The sequence below is a fragment of the Pterocles gutturalis genome, unplaced genomic scaffold (genome assembly GCF_000699245.1).
Source record: "Pterocles gutturalis isolate BGI_N339 unplaced genomic scaffold, ASM69924v1 scaffold876, whole genome shotgun sequence".
Taxonomy (NCBI): Eukaryota; Metazoa; Chordata; class Aves; order Pterocliformes; family Pteroclidae; genus Pterocles; species Pterocles gutturalis.
The window spans coordinates 173,363-192,484 of NW_010105183.1; the positions used below are offsets into that span (position 1 = coordinate 173,363).

At 41.8% G+C, this 19,122-nt stretch overlaps 1 protein-coding gene across 1 annotated transcript in view; it reads left to right on the top strand.

Annotated features, from left to right (window-relative positions):
* The window catches only part of LOC104471790 (cytosolic phospholipase A2 epsilon-like), a 35,036-nt gene extending 16,858 nt beyond the window's left edge, over positions 1-18,178 (top strand). The window contains exons 4-20 of the mRNA XM_010087271.1: positions 2,823-2,954; positions 4,083-4,123; positions 4,571-4,613; positions 5,071-5,134; positions 5,689-5,852; positions 6,113-6,205; positions 6,780-6,817; positions 7,458-7,593; positions 9,129-9,265; positions 9,749-9,971; positions 10,526-10,640; positions 11,185-11,322; positions 14,360-14,467; positions 15,469-15,663; positions 16,224-16,390; positions 17,555-17,741; positions 17,958-18,178. Coding sequence (XP_010085573.1) covers positions 2,823-2,954; positions 4,083-4,123; positions 4,571-4,613; positions 5,071-5,134; positions 5,689-5,852; positions 6,113-6,205; positions 6,780-6,817; positions 7,458-7,593; positions 9,129-9,265; positions 9,749-9,971; positions 10,526-10,640; positions 11,185-11,322; positions 14,360-14,467; positions 15,469-15,663; positions 16,224-16,390; positions 17,555-17,741; positions 17,958-18,178 — 2,202 coding nt within the window. The remainder of the gene's footprint in view (positions 1-2,822; positions 2,955-4,082; positions 4,124-4,570; positions 4,614-5,070; positions 5,135-5,688; positions 5,853-6,112; positions 6,206-6,779; positions 6,818-7,457; positions 7,594-9,128; positions 9,266-9,748; positions 9,972-10,525; positions 10,641-11,184; positions 11,323-14,359; positions 14,468-15,468; positions 15,664-16,223; positions 16,391-17,554; positions 17,742-17,957) is intronic.
* The last annotated feature ends 944 nt before the right edge of the window (positions 18,179-19,122 follow it).

Here is a 19,122-nt window from a genome sequence, read left to right on the forward strand (position 1 = left end):
GCCCCACTATCCACTCCCTCCAAAAGACAGCATTAATATCAGAGTCTAGGAGTGCCCAAAGACCAGTGACAGGCCAAGTGAGCCAAGCTTCCTTCACACCTGGGGCAATCAAGCTCTGCTTTACAGCTTGACCCTTCATTTCCTAGTGCTGGTGGCAGAGCAGGACAAGAGCACTTCTGCCAAGTGCCAAATCAGCAGGCCAGTCCTCTGGCTCTTTTGAGCACTGTCAAACTCTTACAAAAGAGCATTCAGAATAGCTCAAAGTGCTGCTACACCACAGGGTCTCCAGTGAAGAATCCCTCCTGCCTTTGTCTGCAGAAGTTGCCCGTGATATAAGTTCTCAGGCTTCCTTCAGCAGAGTTAGGTGGTACTAAAATTCCAAACTTCTAAAAAAAATTCCAACTTCTTTCAAAATACCAGTGAGGCACAGTTTCACGGAGCCCTGCAGGTTTGTCGGGGAGGTGAAAGGCAAGAGACAAACATTGCAGCATGGGAACAAACACCCAGCGATCCGCAGCTCTTGCGCCAGAACACCTGCTCTTTGCAAGGGCTCGTGGCTGACAGGTCTTTCAAAACTGCAGCACCACACGTAACGGCTGAAAAAAATACCTCTGCCACAGGAAGCTCCTTCAACTAGTCCTTCACGAAGCAGTATTTAGGAGGACCTTATGTGTACTGTGCAGTAAGTTTGCAGCAGGAGACGAGACACGTGGCATTAACCCCAATAATTTTCAGTGTGTGGCAACAGCAGCATGGCAGTGGTCACTGTGGCTTCAGAGTGGGCTGCACAGGATGTGTCCTGGGGGTTTGGGACAACCAAAGTGCTCTGGCACATCTGTCACTACTGCCTCGCTGCTGTCTGGTTTCAACAGGCTAAGTTTAGGCACTCATGGGTTTCTCAGTGTACACTGCAATTCCTCTGCTCCATACCCTCTGAGCAGAGCCAGAGTCTGCTGCTCTGCTTATTTTCTCCTTGGCTGTCCCGTGTATCGTTGAGGTATTTATCCTCCTAGATCATGGGAGCCAGAGCTCAGGAAAATCATAAAATACACTGTTACTGTGGAACAGAAAAACTTATTTGGGTATGTTGGACTGGCTCCCATCAGGAATGGGAGTGTTTGCTGAAAGGTGTCTGCTTTGATGGATGTCTGACAAAGCACAGCTGGTGAGGAAGGGCTGCGCCAGGAGGGACACCCTGCCCGGAGCTGTGGCACGCAGCCCTGCCAAGGGCTGGCTCTGCTCAGCGCCTGGCTCCCAGCGATGCTGCCCTCCTATCCCCTGTCAGGAGCAGAGAGAAACAGTGAACTGCCCAGATTGCCCCGGCTGCCTCCCACACAGCAGCCCCGTGGTGCAGCCCGCCGGCAACCTGTGCGTGTCCCCCGCCTGGCTGGGAGTAACCGAGGGGCTTCAAATCGTCCAGTCACTAAGAAAATAAGTCAGACATTTTAGCTAAATAAGGACAGTCTGGTGCAGTATCACAGCTAGGAAAACTGATATGCTCTTCAGTGTAAGCCTGCCTTCTGCAAACTGCAGACAATTGCTTTTAACCATATCCTCTCCATCCCCTTCCACAATCCTTGACAAGCAGTTTGTGGCTGGCCTGTAAGCCGAGTTCCTGGGGCTGCTTCTCTCTGCCTCTTGTCGGTGTGTTTCTCCTAGCAAGCGTGGTAGGCAAGAACTGACCCTGCCTGCCCCAAACAGAATTGTTTTTCTGTCCAAAGCACAGTGTGATGCATTTACGTGTGTGGCCTTAAAGGGCAGCAGCCTTCCTGTCTTCTGGCAGAAAACCACAAACTCAGGTTCACTGCAGCTTGCCACCTCTCACCTGCTGGTTTCTTACAGAAATGATAGATGTCAAAATAGAATGCTTGTATTCTGGCTCATCTTCCTTTCAGTGTATTTGTATATTCAATCTCTTATCAGATTTAATTATGGACCATGTGCCTACTATCTGTGTGTTTTTAATAAGCATTGAACCTCTTAGCAAGTTTTGGTTAAATCTGATGGATAAATAAGAATCTATGAGATAATCACTGTAATTTACATGAGAACGAGCTGCCGAATACACAGAGAGAAGCCTGAATTATTTCCCCACTGAGAAAACAGTAGTTTATTGCTCAGCACTCTGGTTGGCACCTCTGAATCAGCCCACATGCAGCTACCAGCCAGGCATGGCAGGGGCTGCTACCCCTCCTGTCCATCCAAACAGGCAGGGGACACGGGAGGGAGAGGAGGAGATCTGTGCAGTGGGAGGAAGGAAGAAGAGATTGAGAAGTGTAGGATATTATCCAATGGAAAAAGGCCTTTTTCCTACTGCTTTCTGTGCATTTTGTCACCAGGTTAGCAAAAACATTCCGTGGTAATTATCTCCGTGTGATCTGTTTAATAATTTACAGGATATAATTATGCAACCATGCAGTAGTTATATGGTGCTTCCTCAACGTATTTTAATCACTGCTTATATCCAAGGATTCTTTTTTGTTTTCACTATAAAGTCCCGATTGGTAGATGGTTTCCTACAATACAGGGAAAATCAAACCAAATTAGAGGTCAAACATGTGTTTCAATATGGGAGCTATATATTCAATTATTCTACTAGCTTTTGTCATTTAAATTACTCTGCAGGAGAAAATCAGTAACAGACCCAACTATTTTAGATTCAGAATATCTTTATCCAGGTCTGCGTGGATGGAAAGGTTGTGCATGCTCTCTCATTTCTCCCCATCCTTTGCCTGTCTTGCTTAACATGCTGAGCACATCATCTTGTGCCTCTGTAAGGTCTCAAAATAGTAGTGTTCCTAATCCTGTACCTCTCTTCACAGAATATTCTTGAGCTGAAAGTCTATGATGAAAATGCAATCACTAAAGATGACCTCCTCTTCACTGTCCTCTTTGATGTTGCTAAAATCCAGCTTGGAGAAACTGTTCGCTTGACTTTTCAGCTAAATCCAAAGGTGAGGAATAAACCTGCCTTGGCCACAAGAAGGAAACACATTTTTGGTATTACCTCCTAAATAACTTATTGTAAAGCAGTTGTAGGTTGGAGGGTTTGTTATCTATCGGTTTGCACTTCATGTATCCTGTAAAATACCTTCCAAACCTTGTTCAACAAAGTGGACAAGGTTTACCTCCCTATCTTGGGAATGATCCTGAAGGCTTTTACTAGCTCCTCAAACCTCTTAGCAGGGTTTTTCCGACACCAGAGTTCCTTTTTTTTTTTTTTTTTCCTCTTTCTTGACTCTGTTGCTCAAATAGGTTTTGGTGGAGATAAGAGACTTCTTCATCATTGCACAAAGTTTCTCTGTTAGAATTTCTTCTCCTGGAACCAGCACTTGTGACTCTGGCACAGACATTGGAGTGTTCGCTTAAAAACTGGTACCTTGCCCTGTAATTCTCTTATATATACCTGAATATAACATGAAGATCCATGCTGAAGTGCTAAAACTCATTGATGGCCAATTACTGCAACAGCTCATTGCTTCAGTATGCCTGAATGCATACATGATGAGTTTATGGATTGGATTGTCTAATTGGACATCTAATTGGGTGTCCAATTTAGATACTTTTATAGCTGTTTCACTGACTTTTCTTATAGGATATGTATTGGCATTGAGCTCTATGGTGATATTAGCAGGCAGTCTATACTAACTTGTTTGATGACTGGTCAATGTATGGTCCATGTTGTAGGAGTCCTTTTGATCAGAACTGAGAATGCCCTCTGCTATCCAACAGTATCAATCTTCTGATAATGTTACCCCCCCAAAACCCCGAGGCTTTAGACAGTTTTAAGCCAACAGTTATTGCAGGCTGAGAACTGGGGATTGTCAACATGACCGTTTTACTCTGCCTCACCACTGAAGAGACAAGTGGGGTCCGCCTCAGGACTGACGGTTAACAAAAGAGGAAGAATACTTTCCAAAATCACTCTAACTCAATTACTTTCACTCATCTGAGCATACCTTGGAGCAGGAGGGAAATGTGACTTTTAAGAGCTGTTTCAGGAGCCAGAATAATAATTGACAACCATAGCCAGTGAGAAAGAAAATGAATTTAGATGCTTAGAATGAATTAATCTTTTACAGACACAAGAGATGCTGGAGGTTGAGTTTGCGTCGGAGAGCATGTGAGTAAAACTCACACAAGACTGAAGAACTGTACTTTGCAAACGCAAGCAGTCAAACAAATGCTAGCATTTAATATCATATAGTTTAAAACATTCAGCATCACAGCAATGGCTGGTGTTTATCAAGTTAGTTCATGTTGGTTAAAACTCTGTGTGCCTTGTCTACCAAGAATCATCCTGGATGCTAATTTATCCCCTTATTTGCTGGAAGAGGGGGGGGGATTATAAGAATTGCAGCCACTGTGCTTATTACTACTATTGCTTACCGTTATCATTAAAAAAACAAGGAAGCCACATTTCAGATGTTTCCCAAAATTAAAAATCAGTGACATATTTGAGACTATGCTGGATAAGGTAACATTTAAGGAACTGTTATTCCTTGGTGTTGAATTAGAGAGCTATTTAGGTCCTATTAGTTCTGATTGCATCTTTTCCCCTCTCTTTCAGTCCAGTCCCTCCTGAAAAGCTCATCACTAATGGTGTATTAGTGGTAATTTTAAACTATTTATCTTCTATGTTTGTCTTTATGCTAGTGATGGGAATGGTGAATCTGGCAGGTGCCCCAACACCTCACTGCAGGCAGGGCTGAAGGGAAGGGAGATGGGGAGGTCAGACACTGGCAGCCATCCTGTTGTGCTGTTTCCTGTGGGAGGATGTATTAGGAGAGAGTGAGCACAGTCATTAGGGATACCCAAAGACCTGTCCACTGCCCCCAGCTGATAGCAAGCCTCCTGACAAAGCCTGAAGTGCTCTTTCATTGACTGCCTGCCTCTGGGTCATTCCCCCTGGGGACTGCCAAGGTCTTTTTCTTGTCAGCCTAACAAACACAGGGTGGGCAGTTTTGCAGACCCCAGGGAAGCAGGTGACCAGAGATAGGTAGCAGTGAAGTAACTGAGATATGACATGTTTTGTGTACTTGTTTCTCTCATTGTTCATCCCTGACACAGTCTCGTGAAATCTCCTGCTTGGAAGTCCTGGTGGACAATAGACAGATGAAGAAAGAACCTTCAGGTTAGCCTTTAAACTAAAAACAAACAAACAAAAATCTTATTTTATGGAAAACTGAAAAGATCTCTTTGGTTTTTTTTGTCATTTTCTCATCCAGTAATTTCCCTACTTTGTTCTTACAATTAGAACACAGAAATTGGATGTTTAGGAGTATGTACAGGGTCATAGATCCAACAATTACAGTGTATCTGTGCTAACTAACTACAAAAACTTTGAAATTAGAGTGAAAGATTAGAATGATGAGCCTTATTAGTGCTGCAAAATAGAAGTAAATAAATATTTATCTCCCAATGATTTACATTTTGCACAATTTACCTGTATGTCTGAGTTTTAAAAACAGCTACTGCTGTTTTGTAAACTTTTTTTTTTTTTTTTAACCCCCCCCTTGCTGTAATGATCCCCATTTGGATAAATAGTGTCTGGGAGCTTTCAAGCATTGCTTAATGTTTTGTACATTAAAATGACAACTTCTGAATGACCATTTAATGTTCTGTTTCTGAGATAATAATCATTAACTTCTCTGTGTGTATATATATATATTTTTATTTTTTTTTTAGAAAAAGACTTCTTATTTTCAGTGAAAGGATCCTATGAAGAGAGCCAGACCCTGTCGCTGGGCTCTCTTGGGCGACCCACAGAGCCCCTGGACTTCCATTACATCAAATACAGCCTTTCAGAGCTGCGCGTGGCTCTAGCAGAGAAGAAGCCTCATTTCTGCTTGGTATGTGATCATTAGTGTGAGTAAGCACAGTAAACTCATGTTTTTCCATACTTGACTGCAACAAATGGAAAGAATTTATATTTTTAATTAAAGCCATCTTTTGTCATCTTCTGCTCTGTAAGTGCACTGTACCCTCTAAGACACCTAAATATTAGATGCCAAATTGGAAATTGCTGGACAGTGACACCTGTTGAAAAAAATGTACATTTTTTGTGATGTATACATTAAATATTTTTCTACATTATAATTTATTTTTTCAGGGTACCTCAAGTGAAGGTAAAAAAGACTGCCATGTATCGTTCACTGTTCCTCTGGATTCACTTCCCTTCAAGGAGAAAGTAGCAGTAGCGAAGGTGATTGATACCAGCTTTACAGAATGAATGTGAAGCTGTGGACCAAAGATCAATGGGCATGAGTTAACTACATCAATGTGAAGTAGAGGTTTAGATATACAACTGCTAGTGCCCTCCCATTCCTAACAGAGAGGGTTATGAACCTGTACATTTTCAAGGCCAGGCTGGATGAGGCTTTGAGCAACCTGGGCTAGTGGGAGGTGTCCCTGCCTATGGCAGGGGGGTTGGAACTCGATGATTTTTAAGGTCCCTTCCAACCCAAACCTTTCTATGATTCTATGATATGAACCAAGTAGAACCAAAAACCGTGGCCAGCTGGGGGACTAATGCAGGCCAGAGCAAATTCAAATTATGAGGCAAGACGGGGCACACTGGCAGAGCTGGTGCTGGTTTTTCCTGTATACTGCTCTCTGTATCTTTAGTGTAAAACAACTTAAAGAAAATAAAGTGGACTTGGAGAATTTTTAAAAATTGGATGGATTTTCTGATTGTTAAGAGCTTCAAATCTGACTGAAAGGAAAGGAAAGAATAAAAAATCTTCTCCAGTGCTTATAATGTGTTTTTTTTTTTCTAGGATGAAACAATAAATTTACATGTGAAGACAAATGACTGGTAAGAAATTCTGTCTTTGGGTGTTGCGGTTGTGAAAACAAGATGCTGCCCAGATTTTGCCTTCTCACATTTTTCTGTTACTAAGGGAGAAAGGATTTAGTCAATGATTATATTAACCTCTATTTATCCTGTGTTAGTTACCCACGTCCAGAAGGTGGACATTGTTAACTGTGCTGGGTGAAATTTCCTGTTATGCTACTATGCAGGAGTTCCGTTTGAATGGGGAGAATAATATTTCTGGCTGCAAAATCCATGGAGCTACAAGTTTAGAAAAAGATGTGTTTATACCTCACTTTCCTTACTTGTGAAGAATCCAGAGTATTTGTATTTATAAAACCTGGATGTCTTCAGGCAACAAATCCTAAATATACCACTGTTTGTAATATCTGTATATGGATTGCTGTGTTAGACAATTCATGAAAGTCAGTGTAGCAATAAACAATATTTCAGTTGTTTTTTCTGTAAGGTTTTACAACTTTCTAACTTTCTTGGTCTTTTCTCTACCTTGTCTGTACCATCTGTGATTTGTTTTTCTGGGGCCGCACTAACAGCTTTTCTAAGCCTGATAGGGTTTGCGACCGGTAAGCACGGGCTTAGACATTAATTGCAATGCACATCCTGTTTAACCCTGGACTTTGAGGTCAAGAAACTTAGACGTTCGCTTGGATTTTGATCTGTGTACGGAGGAGAAAAATTTCCTGCAGAAACGGAGGAAGTTTGTGGCTTCTGCTCTGAAAAAAGCACTTCATTTAGAGCAAGACCTACAAGACCATGAGGTATGGGGAGCACCATAAATGCTGGACCATGCTGTGTAAGAGGAATATGTTACATATTGTTGATATGACATATTGTTCCTTAACCAGCCTTGATATATTCAGTGCCCCACGTAAAGCGTTGAGAAATATTGAGATGAAACAATGTGAGAACATGAGTAGTATCAAACCCACTTGCTGCACGTTTTGCTCAGAAAACAGAATGCCATAAATCATAATTTTTTTTTCCCCTGCCTTATTTCTTTTTCTTCTGTGACTCATAGACCTGGATAGTCCTAATCTCTTAGCTGAGCATTCAGTCACCAAGGCCCCATGAGGTATTTTATATTATCAGATTTTGGAGGAGGAATACCTAACAGTTGAAGTGATGCATACATTGACTGATGAGGATGTTTCTTAAGACAGACTCTCTTCTCTGGTGCTCATCGTCTCAGCTGTATTGTCACTTTAACAGCTCAAAGACATTTAACATTTTTCTCTCTCCTGTCTGACCGAGTTAGGGTTTGTATTTGTTCACGTCCTTGATGGCATGGGGATGGTTGGTGCTTTAGGGAGGGAGCTTGGTCTGTGATCAGGCACTTCAGAAATTAAAAAGTTTTCATTTTGAGAGGTCTTTTTTCACCTGTTCTTCTCCCTTTGTCCAGGACATCTGGACCAAAGGCATATTATGCCAAAGGCATTATATGACAGAATGGCTTTGGATGCTACAAATGATGTCCCTGCTCACAAACTGATCACATCAGTATATTGTTTCTCCTTAGCACACTAGTTTCAGTGGAAAAGAAAGAAGTTTCTTACATGTAAGAATTTTTTAGGGGTAGTACTTGTAACTAGTAATTTCAGATTTTCCAAAAAGAGAAAGTTTTCCCATAGTCAGGTAAAACCAAATCGGGATACTTGCTTTGATCTGAGATGTTTGATTTGAATCAAGTTACTGCTGAGTGTTTTCTTGACGTAGTTGCCTGGAAATGTGTATGAGAAATGCCATTTGGGTCCCCTTCTCTCAGTGGGTTTCTTGGAGGAATTTGTCTTCATGTAATGCAATTTACATTTCCATGCAATTAGGCTTTGTGGTTCATCACTGCAATTATATACTCTAGGTACTTTATAGGAAATGTAATCTAATCATTATATTTCACTTACAAGAGAGGATGAGCTCTGCTTGTTCTCAAAATAGAGCTCCCATGAGATGAGAGCTGAGGATTTGAGCTGTGTTTTCCACTGAGGAAAACACAGTCAAATATTGAAATGCCTTGAAACAACAAGCTTTGAGCTGTTTTGGTAAGCCAGCATGTGACAGTTTAGAATAAAAAAAATATTGATTTTGATCAAAGAAGGTAAAAAGTAGCTTTGCTTGCTTTTTTTTTTTTTTTTCTGTGCAAAATACCTGGTTTTCATCTTTTTCCTTCCCTGCTTGGGGAAATGGTGAAATGTTGGAATTTCTTGTGGGACAGAAATGCTGCAATTCACTCAGCTCTGATCACGTGTGCTGGTAAACCAAGTTGTCTCTTACCCCTGCTGTGTTGATGTTTAAACAGGTACCAGTGGTAGCAGTCATGACAACAGGAGGTGGCACCCGGGCACTGACATCTCTGTTAGGCAACCTATTGGGTCTTCAGAAGCTGGGTCTCTTAGATGCCATTTCGTACATCACTGGGTCATCTGGTTCAACATGGTAAGGAGATCCTGAGCAAAGACATCATTCCTCACCTCTACGGTCTGCTTTGCGATGACATTTATTCTCTTCATTTTGGTAAAGGAAGGTGTACTACTTCAGTCTTGAGCATTTTTATTGCTGAATTAGGAATACATTGCCTGAGCCAAAATATGGCCTCGGTACTGCTTATTGGGAAGAACATTTTCCTTGACCCTTTGTTTCACCTCTAGGATCTTCCCTAGGGAGTGACCCTGGTGCAGATCACAGCCTTGTGCAGAAACCTGTGTAGCATGGAGGGACCTTTTGCATGTCCTCAGGTTTCAGTAGGGATTCGAGGGGTCCCCTAAATAAAAAACAACAATCTTTTCCATAATAAACCAAGCCCAAAATATTTTTTTTTAATGAACCTCAGCTAGTTCATTTGATGTAGTCCTTAAATCCAAGTTGAAAAAGTGAAACTGTTTTGCGCATATGACAACGTGCTTCCTTTCTTTTCTCCAGGACCTTATCACATTTGTATCAGAGTGCTGACTGGTCACGCAAGGATCTGTCTGGACCGATTGGTGAAGTCCGCAGGCACATGACCAAGAGCAAGCTGAGCTGCTTTTCCCTGGAGAGCTTGAAGTACTATGACAAGGAGCTAAAACTACGGAAGCAAGAGGGATACCAGATCTCTAGCATTGATTTTTGGGGGCTTCTGCTGGAAAAAGCATTAGGTGATGGGGTAGTGTGTCTTTGTTTTTCCTAACAGCTGCTGAATACTGTTATATGGAAAAGGAAGCTCCAGGGACAGGTGCTAGCCTGAGAGCATGCCAGCATTATCCAGCAGATGATTTCTTGCTGCCTAACAAAGAGCATTTATCCCCACATATCTCTCAATACATAACTAGCAGACCAAAGGGCGTTCTGTAGAGTAGGTAACCTACGTCTCCTTCTACCAGTATGAGTGTCTGAGCATCTAACAGCAAAGTGCTGCTGTTGTTTTCTTTTGCTCTGTTGATGGAACTTAAATGATCCATGTAAAATGGGTGCATTTACTGGAAAGAACGAGGGACCACTGTACCACAATTTCCTACAGCTCACTGGTAATTAAATAAGCTCATGTGGATGTGTAAATGTTGAGATCACTCCTTGTTAAAAAGAAGTCTGGGCACAAAATGAGTGGAGATAATTAGAAAATGAAGATGGAGACAGGTATTTATTTTGCTGTAATCTTGCAAGCCCGTACACCATGCCAAGACAGCCTTTTTGGTTTTTCTCTTTCTGATCAATTCACAGAAGAATAACCACAAACTCTCAGATGAGCGACAGGCGTTGAATCAGGGCCAGAATCCCCTACCTATCTACATGATCCTCAACATCAAAGAAGACTACAGCCTTTCAGAGTTCAAAGGTGATGGCAAAACTGAGCTGTATGGGGACTTGGTTGGTGTTCAAATGATCTGCATTATTGGTTACTGCATGTCCTGCAACCCCTTGCACTGCTGAACCATAGCATTCATAAACAGTTCCTCTTTCTCTTTAACTTCTGTTTCCTCTTCCATTTCTAGACTTTGTGCCCAGGATCTGAGAGGAACCCATCTTCTAAGGGGTGGGATTAATTTGGGGGAGGTGCTCAGGGACAGCCAAGGTAATCCCAAATCAGAGCCTTAGCTCCACATGTCGGGTAATTTAGGCTGTCCCCTTTTGGTACAAACTTCGTCTATGTCCTGTCTGAAGAGGCTCATTGGAAAGTTCTGTATGAACAAGTCTGGGAAACATTATTGAGTGAGTGGCTGAGACCAGCTGAATGACATCTCCTTACACTGGGGAAGGCCAGTCTGTGATCACCCCTGGTGATAGGGTTTGTCCTGCTGCTCCTTTGTAATTTCAGAGCGCTTCCTGCAAGGCTGTAGGGATAGGGTTGAGATGTAAAAGTCCATTTTGTACCTCTGCAGAATGGGTGGAGTTCACCCCTTATGAGGTTGGGTTCTTAAAATACGGCGCCTTCATTCGTGCAGAGGATTTTGGCAGCAAGTTCTTCATGGGTCGCCTGATGAAGAAGCTCCCTGAATCCCGCATCTGCTTCATGAAAGGTGATATGCTCCATTGGGAAATTTTGAATTGTGTAAAAATATGCTTTATTTTTAATATAATACAGACCCTGCATATTGCAACCAGTGCCCTGCAACCTGTAGGACCGAAGCAGTGTCCAACATGTTGTTCTCACCTCTGGGTGAATTCCTTAGATGCTGGAGATGGGCTAAAAAATACTTAGAGGGAATTTCAAATAACACTATTCGCTGTTGCATTTGTCTTGGATGGTGACTCCCATGCCTGAAGTTTCAAGACTGCTTAAAGAAATTAGGTTTGTTTTGAACAGATCAGCAGCAGAATTCCACATGGGAAATATTTGTATTTTGAAACTGAAGCCTTAAAACCATATTTGTCCATGAATGGGATGATTTTATAACAAAAATCTATGTTGTTACTGAGTTTGCTATAAAATATGTCAATTTTGAGTAGTTTTCTGAACTGCTACTGACATTTTTGCAAGTTTAATAGTGTTCTAAATAGTTTGTAACTTCGCTAGTGTGATTAAATCAGTGAGTTTTGACATCCTTATTTCAGTAAAGTGAGTGGCTGCCAGTAATGCATGAAAGACAGCTTTGAAGGTTTTATGCAATTCTTGTTTTAATTTTGCATAATGCTAGAGTTCACTGACACGTTTCTTTGTACACTGGTTCTCTGGGGCGAAGTTGTCTGCACAAGAGTCCATCTGCCCTTAGACTGCAAACAATGGAAATATTGCATGTAAATAAGCACAACACACAACAGGACACCAAGGATACCAGTAACAACTGGTTTTCTTATGAACTGAAAAACCCATACAACCAGCAGCACCGTGTGGTATTCCTTCTTTGGTGTGCAGAGAAGCTGTGTATCTCAAGGTGTGACGCAGAAGGAGTCCCAAGTCCTATTGCCACGATCATGAGAAAAAGCTGGGCATGAAGAACAGAAGATTGTTCTTAGCCACACAGACAGTAAATCTCAGAGCTTTAATGGCTGTGTTTAGAACTTGGTTGGAGAGGTGGCTGGGGGAGAAGAGTCAGAAGATACCACAGGATCCAAGGGTATAAATAGGTCTACAAAGGGGAGAACAAATTCATGGAAGGTAGTGCCACTGGTGGCTCTGAAACACAATAATAGCTCAGAGGCAGCCACCAGCACTGGACGTACCAAATTGAGTACACTGCAGAAGGAGCCCTTCACACTTTCCATTACCTCGTATTCTTACATGAAGCACCCTGTGCTGACTGCCAGAGGGAGGAGGTAAATCACAGAGCCAGGTGGGACTATGGAGCCTTCCTCTGAGAGCACGGTGCCCCCATTGCAGTTTTGCAATGACAGTGGTGTGGTCATGCCTGAGGTGGCCAGGTAGCAAATACACCCAACACATCCAGTCTGGGCTGAGCTCTGTGTTCTCACCCCCAGTACCTGCATTAGGCTGGTGACCCCACAGCCAGAGGTGTGTCTTTAGAAAGGATGGAGTGGAGAGCTAGAGCAGTGTTGCCATCTAGTGAGAAAACATGTAATGCCCTCTTGGTTTGCAATTAAAATGTCCTGTTAGTTACAGCGTGATGGTTTAAGATTAAAAGCAAGGTGTCATTCGCAGGGAGAGGTAAGGCCTTTTATAAGAGCAGTGGCTAGGGCTGGAAAGACTGGATAAGCTTATGGAGATACGAGACCCTCAGGTTTCAAGATGAAAGGTTGGGGTACATGAAAGCTTGTCTGCTGTTTTCATCTCCGTCCACCTAGTAAAAGATACCATCCCTCCTCATAGTTCTTCAGCAAATACAGGTACTGTGAAAATTCAGTGCAGAAAGGTAGGGAAACATTGCTACCTGATTACATCCGAGTCCTGGGAGGACACCAGTGTTGGGAAGATATTAAAGTGCACAAGATATTAAAATCCCCAAGCTCAGGGAGTTGGAAGTGTTACAGAGTGAGGAGCCACCAAGTGAAGACAGGAAAAATGACAGGAGCTGCCTGGAGTGAGGAGCCACCAGGTGAAGACAGGAAAAATGACAGGAGCTGCCTTCTCGCAGCAGGCCTGCACAGAAGCTTCTCAAGCTGTGGGGAGATGAGGTTGTGTTGGTGGAAAATGGCCAGTAATTCTCTGCAAATAAATTGTGGTTACCAGCTAAGAGCCAGAGAGAGCCTATCTGATTTCTTAATTATGTATTTCTAACATTTCTCAAGTGAGTCCCATTCTTATTCCTGTGAAGCAGAAGACCCTTGGCTTCTTGATCCACTCCACAGATAAGCCAGGTTTAAAAGGGAATTGTATTTCTCTTGCTAATTTAAGGAATGCATAATTGTTCTCTGGATTTCCAGTTATTGCGTGCTTGGTGATGTATGGCTTTTGCAAAGCTTCCACTGGTAGAGATTTTCAAGGCAAAGCTTAGCCCTGCATTTTCTGGCAGAGTTCTTCTCAGAGTCTGCAGCAGAGCTGTGGAGGAAGAAACACTTCTCAAGATCCAAGAGGGTTCTGGATATTTCTGTACTGAGAAGACATTTTTTAGGTGCTCTTTCAAGTGGGAGGGTGAAAGGGGAAGAAGGACTATTGGGGACTGTGTGATTGTGGCCAGGGAAATCTTACTAGGAACAGAGGAGATGTCTTGTTTTAGAGGACTATTCTGTGGGTTATCCCAAATTGTGCTCTAACCACTTGGATCTTGGCTGTTCAGGAGCAGCCACCAGACCTTTAATTAAGTGTACAGTTGTATATGACATACTCTGTAGAGCAAACCCTTACTTTATGTGAAATGGCGTGGTTTTACTCTCTGATGACAGTTGCTTATAGGACAGGAATATGCAGTCTGGGAAATGTTGGTTTGCGGTGTGTTGGCAACAGCTGTATGAGACAATGAATTACAGCGGCTGGAGGCCAGGCACAAGGTTTAAAATTCTTTAGAAAGACAGAATGCAAGGTGCTACAAAAGAACTTAATATAGTTTTTGGAAACCTTGAGACATTCTGATACTCCCTGCAATGCTGAAAGGTTTTTGGTTTTTTTTGTAAAGAGATATTTTCCATTAAAAAGTTTCCCTGTTCTCTGCCGTTGCACAGGCCTGTGGAGCAATGTCTTTTCCTACAACCTGTTGGATGCCTGGCATTCATCAGATCCTACACAAAGGCACTCCCTGAGGTGTACCCAACACAGAACTGTCGACATTGGTCGGTTACATTTCTGTTTCTACTTTACCTGTTGTCTTATTAATCTTCAAATGAATGTTACATTCAGATGTGTGAAATCTTAATGAAGGCTTTTAAAATCTTAAAGCTGAGGCCAATACTGCACTGGTTTGGGGGGGGGGGGGGTTCCCCCTAAGGTGTCCTGTTGCCAGTGATATCTAATTAGATTTCCTCTCGGAATTAATTCATAGCAACATTATTTCCTTTAGTCTGCCTTGGACTGAATTAATACAAGTGATCCTTTGCCGCCACTTATGAAGCTACTGAAGTTTTTAACACATCAGCTTTGCCAGGGGCTTTTCAGTGAACCTACATTATGTGACAAACATCTCAGCACTATGTTCTCTGTCTGCCCTGGCACATCATACTTTTCTGTTGCTGTTGAAGACTTGGATATATCAATTAGGTGGAACTCAATTTCTTTTTTTTTTTTTTTTTGTGAAAGGAAAATCCTTCACTGTAAACCTTTGTTTTATGGGCTTTTCCTCACTTTCTCCAGGGAAGTGTTGCAGAACCCTGAATGCAGTGAATGCCTGTGATAGAAAATCATTGGCCCACTTTCCCAACCTTCTGATGGGCCATTTAGCATGATCTTTTTTCTCTGCTCTTTTCTGGGTGTCTAAGTCTCCTGACAGCATTTTTTTTTTTTCAAACCTGGTTGGGACTAGTTTTAAAGGAAGCTGCCTTTCTCAGCCTCCACTGACCTTCACACAGGGAATCCACCTATGACTTCTATCAAGAAGTAGATCACTTTTTCCAGCTTTAAGAAGTTTTGTTGCCAGTCTGACTTTGTTTTTCATAGAATACACTTTACTGAATATTGATTTTCTTCTTGTTCCTTCTTTGGTATTGATTTGATTGTATGTTGCAATGTCTTGTTAGGATCTTCTTTCCTCTAGCTAATATTAGGTGCCTTCTGGTAATTCAAGTATTGCAAAGAACTGTATCAAACCAACAACTTGTTAATCTCCTCTACCCTTCAGAAGGAGATGAGCCTTCCCTGCCAGCCAGGAGCCATGAGTTGGAGACTTACTTAGTCACTCCTGAATGTGGCATCATGGGCATCATTCGGCAGGTCCTGACCGAGCGGGTGATGGTTTCAAAGTTCTACAACTTCCTGAAGGGTTTCCAGATGCATAATGAATACCTCCACAGCAAAAGCTTCCATATATGGAAAGGTAAACATTCTTGAATATTAAATTTTATCTGCTAGAGATGATTGGTGTTTTCATTAGTGAAGAGAAGGCAGAGGATGAACAGGCTTTATTCTTCATTTTGGAAACAAAACTTTTGAGACAACTAGTTAAATTTCATCCAGTCAAATCAGCTGGGCAGACCTGAGCATCTTTAACAGAAGTCACTTTTAGATATCAGCACTTTTATATTGAGCTTAAAGTGAAACTGTGAAACAGATCAAATTGTGGCACAGCTCTGTTTTTACTGAATTGAACGTGTTAACAAATAATCCAAGAAGTCCCTTGATTCTCAGGAAAGGCAACTACTGCTCACTGGGGACAGAAGAGGAGTGGCATGAGAAGTGAAGGAGCTCTGTCTTTTTCCTTTGGACAGGTTTGTTTTTTTTTTTCTGTGTAAAGGCCGAGCTTCTGTAGTGTGGCAGGGTCTTGGAAAGCAAAAGCAGAAAGGAGACAAGAGGCATTTTTTCCTCCCTTATTAGCTAAACAACAGATATACTACTTTTTACAATTAATCACTCATCATAAGAAATATTTCCCTTTAGACACTGTACTAGAGAATTTCCCCAACCAGCTGACAGAAACAGCAGAGTTCTTACGGCTGGCAGACACAGCGGGATACATCGATATCAGCTACCCACCGCTCATGAGGCCGGAGAGGAAAGTGGATGTTGTCCTGCACCTAAACTATTCTTCTGGATCACAGACATTGGTATAATGACTACTCTGTTTTCTTCAATAATGACCACTGTCTTTTAGCCCTTTTAGCACTTCAGCTCCTAAGGAGTCAGATTAATTGATACAGAAGAAACTGATTCTGAAGAAAAGGATCCTTGGAGCACAGCTCCCTTCATGTAGATGTGTAGGTCTCTCAGTGATGCTGGTATACCATGGCAAATCCACTAAGGAGAACAGAAATATTGTCAGTTTTCCAAATTTTTGATTTTAATTAACCCTCTGATAGGTAAACGCTCCTAGTATCTCAATATGGTTATCGAGGCTACACTCTGCGTGGAGCATTTCTCTGGAACTAGTACCACCACTGATGAACTCGTTTCATTTGCCTTTGGTATCTATCAAAAGATACCCACACGCAGTTGAATTAGAAATAATTTCTCCAGTTGTCTTTTAAAACAGTACCCGGTTTTGTTGTTGTTCTAAATTCTGGAGAATTGCCCTTTGATGCCATATCTGCTCTTTCAACTACCAGCTCACAACCTGGCCTATAATTCCTGTTACTAGGTATGTATAAGACATAAGTTATTGAAGACTGAAGTTTTCTTACCCATCAACCAGATTGAGGAACATAAATCCTATTTTCAAAAATGACTTACACACCTGCAAGATTAAATTAACGCCTCAGTCAAGATGATTGTTTCTTCCAGATGCCTACATTGCTTTTCACAACCATCTTAAGGCACCTAAGACAGCTAGAGAGCTTTTAAATATTTCATTCCAAGTCAACAAAATGTTTGTACTTTTATGAATCTGTATTTAAAAAGTGTACCATTTCAGGTTCCCGTCCCTTTTACTCATTTCAGGATATTCTCCAGCAGAGGGCATGTTTCTGTGTCCTAAGCGGCCAGACCACCCCTGCCCGCAGCCACGAACATCTTATTTATCTTGCAGATAAAGGCTGATGAGTAGGAGGAGGTAGGACAACAATCAGGAGTGCAAGTTGGAGGCTGGATCTTGAAATGTTGTTCTATTAATAACCAGTACTTAATATAACACACAAGAGACAAAGGCCAGAAGAAACACTGTACATGAACACTGCTTCCTGATCTTTGCAAAGAGCCTTTGATGGATGCATCTGTGCATTTGGAAAAGTTGGGGGGTGGCAGAATTTCTGACCTCTTTTTTTGTCTGAATGCAGCCTTTGGAAGAAGCGTCCAAGTACTTCTTAAAGCAGGGAATCCCATTTCCCAAAATCCACCTGAGTGAAGAAGAAAAGAAAAATCTAAAGGAGTGCTACCTCTTTGATGATGCAGAGACCCCAGAGGCACCGACGGTGGTGTTTTTCCCACTGGTGAATGACACCTTCAGAAAATACAAAGAACCTGGTAAGCAGAAGCTAAGAGAGAGTCCTCCCACCACCTGGCCATCCTTTGGCTGTGTCAGGTTGAGAGGCATGGTCTAGTATGGTCCTGTCCCTCCGTGGCTCCCGTGGGAGAGAAATGCGGGTGTCTGGGTAGCGCAGAGCAATGTTGTGCCCCATCTGGAAAGTGGGACATGGGATCACATCCATACCTCATTGACAAACTTTCATTGTTTGCCAGGTGTGGAGCGCAGTCCTGCTGAGATGGCGCAGGGCAACGTGGACGTTTCCAGCATTTCTTCCCCATACTGTTTACAAAGCTTTACCTACACAGAAGAGGAGTTTGACAAGCTGATAGAACTGACTAGTTACAACATTCTGAACAACAAACATCTGATCCTTCAAGCTTTGAATTCAGCTATAGAGCAGAAACGACGCCACAAAGCACAAACGCTGTCCTGAGTTTCAGAAAGATATACAAATAATATTTTTTTTCCATGCAGAAGAATCAAGAGCTGTTTGTGAATGAACATGATGGACTTGGGAAAGTACAAAGACTTGTCTCAGCCTGTGGCTCCTCTCCACCACGTGGCAATCCTGGATAAACCAATCAAACAAAATAATGATTAGTCTTGTGCTTTGTTTATAGTGGATTTCACTACCGGTGAATATTTTTTTCATGTACATACATGCATATATAGTAAATCAAAGCTTAGAAAATATGGGGCTTATTGATGAGTTTTTTGAATGATGAATGTGGGACAGCAATACCAGTTCTTTCAAAATTTACTATGCTAGTAGAAGTTATATGTGAAAAAAAAAATGAACTACAGATATTTAATTTATTCCAAATCTAGTTCAACAGAAAAATATTCAATAAATGTGGACAATTTCAAAGAAAAAGAGAAAACTGTGTTTTCCTGTAGTATGAACAATAAATTTTGTTGTAAATAACATGCAAAACCAAGCATAAAAGATATAGAAAATCTGAGATTTCACATGGAAAATACAAATTTTCTATACTTCTGAATTTACAGGTTGTATTATACCAACAATATTTAGGTTTGGAAAACCCCTTGGAGGTGACCATTCCAAGCCCCACTGTGAGTCAAGATCAGCTCTGTGGTGTGTGTGTAAGTACATAACCTGGGGTTGTGCTTTTCACTGAACGCTCATGGTATTTAGAGGATCCAGCTCAACATCTGTGTCCCATTAATTTCAACAGGTTTAATAGTATTTCTTATTATTGCAGGATGGGATGCTGTGAGAATAAAAACATGTAAAAACTGAGAGAGATTCAGATTTTGTGGTAAGAAGGCGATCTAAGTGCTTTACACTGATATCCATAGGTAATTCATGGGTAATGGCATAACTTTGTCAGCCCCTGACTATATGCAATCAACACA